Consider the following 4,902-nt stretch of genomic DNA (forward strand, 5'->3'; position numbering starts at 1 on the left):
GCTGCGGCGCAGGGCGGGCAGGTGCGTGGCGGCGGCGGCGGCGGCGCGGCCCGCGGGGGAGAGGCGCGGAGCCGCGTTGCTGCGCGCGGGGAGAAGGCGCGGCCGCGGCCGGCCCCCGGCTCGGCGCTCCGCTCAGGGCCGGCTTTCCTCTCTCTCCCGCGCTCCAGCTTCAGTGGGCAGCTAAGGTGGCTTCTCTTCAACAGCCCCGTCCCCTCCCTAATCCAGGACGGGCCCCAGTGAGTACTGCTTTCTTTTCTTTACCGCAAAAGCAAAATGCGTGGTTGCTGCTAACTGAGTAGGCGGGAAGCCGAAACAGCGCGGGTCCGAAGGGGCCTCCCGGGCCATCTAGTCTGACCCCCGGCTCCAGCTGGCGCCGCTCATGGCATGCCTCCCATGTGCGTGTCCCATGCCTAGCTTGAGCAGCACTGGCCCCCACCCTAGGCTTGGTAGCCATTTAGTGTTAAGTGCTTCACAGAACACAAAGCATTGTATCACATCCTTCCAGAAGTCTTGAGAAATGCATTGGGCAAGGAGATGAGGATGGGCAGGTTTGTTCTGCCAGTGAAAATACAGCACTGCTTACAGTCTGGAGAATCTGCTACAGGTGCATCGTAGCAAGCAGAAAGCAGCAGCAGGTACTGACTGCAGCTTCCTCACAGTGTTGCCGTTCTTCTAGTTAAAGTTAAGTTTCTGACGCTTGAGGGTGACAAAGAGAGTGTGAAAAAGTACATGGTGAGTGTTTGCTCCAGCTGGAAGCAGACACAGAGCAGTGCTTAGAGGGGGTGGATACATGTTCAGCATCACTGTTTATTCTCCCCTCCTCACTTCCATGCAGCAGAAAAAGTTATGCAAAATAACAAGCAGGCCTAATAGAATAAGCAGGTTTTTTTCTATAAATGCAGATTGAAAGTTTTTTGCAGACAGTTGTTGTCTGGACAACAGCGCGACCTTTCCGGCTGTTCCTTTCTCCAGGTGTGGTTTGGTGGCCCTGTGGATGGCCAGCGCCCTGCTGTCCTTGCCCGCAGCTGTTTCCTTGGAGAGGGTTGTGCAGGTGGCTTTGGAGCAAGGCTACACAGCTCAGGGGGAAATGTTCTCAGGTGGGTAGCGGAGAAACGGCAGTGAATGTGCCCTGTATATCTGCCAAAATTGTGCCTATTTTAGTTTCTTGAGGACAAAACCTCGAAACATTTTGCCCATGGTCTGGCTGCTCACAGGCTCCACCTGCCTGTATGAAGCAAGATGTAGGCCGGGGGGCTTGCCCAGGGGCAGTTAGGTAGCTACTCCAGCACCACCTTCCTCTCCTGCTTGTGCCCACTTCAGCTGCCGACATGGCCAAGCTAGCCGAGGTGGCGTTCCGCTGCAAAACAGAGCTGCTTTCTGGAGGCCTGGAGGGGGAAAACCACAAAAGGATTCTTCAGCATCTCTGTGCCGGTTTCCCTGTGTTGATACCGTATCCTTCTCAATGGAACGTGGGGTGGACAACTTTGATGTTTCCTTCCCTGCTCAAGGCTTCCGGGAAGACAAAGGAGGAAGAGAAAGGGTTGGACTGCCTTTCTCCATGGTTGGTTTTCCTCCACTTTCCATCAGCCGCACGGGTCCTTCACCAGCATTCCCAGGCATTCAACTTCCTTTTCCTCCGTTCGGGTCTGAGTGAGAGTCTTTTTGGCTTGCCCTTAACATCTTGCTCAGCTACGATGAAGACTCCAACCATGAGCCCTGCCTCAGGCGGGGCTACAAGGCTCACTGGGCCATTGCCTCAGGTACCCCCTGCTGCCCCGTGTCCCCTGTGGGGGGAAGGGGGCTGGGAGCCGCACTTGGTCCCTGGCAAAGGAAACTCCCTCCGGGGAGGAGGAGAGCTTGGCCCACAACAGGGCGAGAGCTGCTGGGCTTGATTCCTGGGCTGAGGGAGCTGCCCTGGTGGTGGCCTGGGAGCAGCGACCCCCTGCACTCAGGGAGGGGGCAGGCAAGCGTTGGGGCCTGCATGGATACCCTGGCACGGCTGTCTCAAGTCCAGGTGCTCGAGGCTCATTTCCAGGGGGGACCTGTCAGAGCATCTCCTATCTGGGCCCATGCTCCGAAGGATCTCCTCCCTTCTGTGCCTTTCAGCTGGGGATGGGGATGTTGAGGAACCCCAGTTTCCATCAGCCCCAGCCATCGTAGACCTGGTCAGGGATGAAGGGAGTTGGAGTTCTTCAGCATTCCTTACCCAAACTGGGAGAGAGGCCAGCTGCTCTTCTTGGGTCTCGTGTCATCTCCTCGAGGTTCCTGCTAACAAAGGGTTCTGGGAAGTTGACGCGTTCAGGGTTGCTATTTGCATTATTTCCTCCTAGCATCTCAAGTTAGGTTTGGGCACTTCTTGCAAGCAAAACCAAATTTTTGAGTTAAGCGGAATAAAAGAGCTGTAAAATCCAGCAGGCTCTTGAGCCGGACGCCCCTTTGCCCACCGATGCTCTTATTACACAGCAGTACATTCTGGTGGTGTTGCCACAGCACTGCTGCCCGGCCCTGGGAACGTGGCTGCGGGGCAGTGCACAGCGGGCCACGGGGGGCCCTGCGGGTGAGGAGGACGGGCTCGCGAGCACAGCGGGCGCGGGTGGGCCAAGGGTGGCCTGCTGGCAGCGGGGCTGCACCGGGGTGGCGCTGGCAGAGGGGAGGCTCCTGATGCCCACGCGTGCGGAATGCCCAGCAGGCGCTCTCCCTCCGCAGGGGCACTCCTCGGCCTGCAGAGCGACGTCCGCCTGCCTCCCTGCCAGGAGGACGAGGAGATCCCGGGACTCTTCCACACCAGCCCTCCGGTCCTGCCTCTCCCCCCGGACGCCGTGGCCGAGACGTACCTGCTGGCGAAGCAGGGCAAGAGCTGCCGGTACCAGCTGTGGAGCTACGCGCAGGTGCAGGGCAGCAACGCGCAGCTGACGGAGCTCAGCCCCAAGCGTGCGGCCGACGGCAAGGTCTACATCGTGCCGGCAGGGGGGCTGCGGGAGGGGCTGTGTGGGAAGGCGGTGCTGCTGCGGCCGGGTATGCTGGGCGGCGGCGGCGGCGGCTCCCACTGAGCAGGCGCCGCGAGCCCCACGGGCGGGGGCCTCTTTCCAAAGCGCGGGTGAGACGGCCTCACTGGGGCCCGTCCAAGCAGCTATCGGCCAAGTCACGGAGGCAGAACCGCCTTCTTAGAACGGCGGCCTGGAGGCTCTACGTTCAGAGGCAGTTGCCCTCCAGGTAGCAGCTTGGACTCTGGGAGGGAAAAGCGCCTTCCGTCCTGCTGTGGGAGCTTCCCAGAGGCAGGCCACTGTTTAACGGGGCGCTGGAGCGGATGTGTGGGCGCTCGGGGCGGAGCAGGGCCTTGCTGCGGCGGCTGGCGGCAGACAGCAGGCATGGAGGCTCTTCTGTACTGCCCCGCTGGCCATGACCTCAGTCATGTCGCAGCAGGCCCTTCTCTCCCCCATCCCCAAAGAGCAGGAGCCGCGAGGGAAGAGCACGGCCTCGCCTCCGATCTGGCGGAACACAAACAGGCTCGCTTCTGCCTCGCAGGCTGTGGGCCGGGCAAGCATGTGCTGCGGCGAAGGGTTCCTCATGAGCCCAAGGGTTCTTCCCCGCCGGAAGGAAGGCAGCTTGTGCCTGTGACTGAGTCACTGTGCTAGTCTAGCCATTGCCGCTCGCTTGGGGGAGTGGGCGCTCCTTCAGGCACGGCTGGAGCAGTCCTCCCCTCGCCCAAGGGCTCCGTGGCGCTGTCCCCAGAACGGGGAACGAGCAGAAATGCAGCGGGGGCTCTCCGCCACGCATCTCAGAGCCACCCCTTTCTCGGCTCCAAGAGCCAGGCGTGCCCCTCCGTCCCCCGTGCCATGCCTGGTCCGCTCCTGCTTTGCATCTCAGGAATGTGGCGGATCTGCCGGGAGCATCAGAGGGCCCTCTGGGGAAGGGGGCGAAAGCCTCCTTTGGGGCGGCGGCAGCATCTTCCCCCAGCTGGGCAGGGCCACGTCTGCATCGTGGCAGGTGCCGGGTGGGGCTCAGGCCGTCCCAGCACCGCCTCGGCTTGCTCCACCTGCGTGAGGAGGATCCGTCGGCGGCGCGTCACTACTGCCTTCCGGGAACGACACGCTTTTTCCGAAGGCTGGCATTTCCTCCAGTTGCAGAGCCAACCGGGGTGACGCCAGTTCCAGCGTCTGTCTTGGCAATGGGCAGCCGTGCGGGGGAAGCGCATTTATGTGCTGAAGTGTCTCTTAACGCCACCAGCCTCGTGTGGCCCGAGATAATTTTAGCAACCTGGAGGCTTTTGGGCAGCATAGAAATGGAGCGAACTAAGGAAGCTGGGCCTGGACTGGGGGCGGGGGGGGTGTAAGCACTCATTCTCTGGCTGTGTGGCCTGGGGCAGGTGCTGCCAGTGAGCCTCGGTTTTCCATCTGGCTTAATGCTTGTGCTGATAGTGAACGAAACGGTGGTTGTAAAGTGCTTTGGAAATTAAACTTTTGATAAGCAGCAGCCGACTCTGGCCCGGGAGAAGCACCCACCGACGTCTTTGCGCCGTGCGGGGTTCCAGCCATTCCATTCAAGTCAACGGGCTGCTCGTGTTGCAGGCGAGAGGAGACGCCTTTGCCCCGGCGGGGCTGGGCAGGGCCCGCACGCGGCTATTTCCAGCCTCCCTCTCCCCCGGCCAGGTCCTGCCTGGTGCCAGGAAGAAAGCCGCCTTTCTGGGCTGCCTCAAAATAGCTGCTCCTTCCTTGTTCCATCCAGCGTGAGTCCATCCCCCCCCCCTCCGATTGTGGAACCTCAGCTATGGATTTGCAAGGAAAATCAAATTGGCACGGAAGGGGCCACCTGCAGGAAGCTGCTTGCGGGGAGGACCGTCTGGCGGCCTCTGAAAGCCTACCTGGGGGAGGGAGGGTGTCTGGCCAGCTACAGCCCCCCCCC

General features: G+C 61.1%; 1 protein-coding gene across 1 annotated transcript; it reads left to right on the forward strand.

The window, feature by feature from the left end:
* The first annotated feature begins 6 nt into the window (after positions 1–6).
* On the forward strand, positions 7–4,470 carry CUNH19orf54 (chromosome unknown C19orf54 homolog). Its single transcript, XM_044426759.1, has 6 exons — positions 7–21; positions 168–236; positions 973–1,097; positions 1,321–1,450; positions 1,690–1,760; positions 2,707–4,470. The coding sequence occupies exons 3-6, from the start codon at positions 995–997 to the stop codon at positions 3,048–3,050; spliced, it is 648 nt and encodes a 215-aa protein (XP_044282694.1). The 5' UTR covers positions 7–21; positions 168–236; positions 973–994; the 3' UTR covers positions 3,051–4,470.
* Positions 4,471–4,902: the final 432 nt, after the last annotated feature.

This window comes from Varanus komodoensis, unplaced genomic scaffold (assembly GCF_004798865.1).
Source record: "Varanus komodoensis strain SLA01 unplaced genomic scaffold, ASM479886v1 scaffold1777, whole genome shotgun sequence".
NCBI classification, from domain to species: Eukaryota; Metazoa; Chordata; class Lepidosauria; order Squamata; family Varanidae; genus Varanus; species Varanus komodoensis.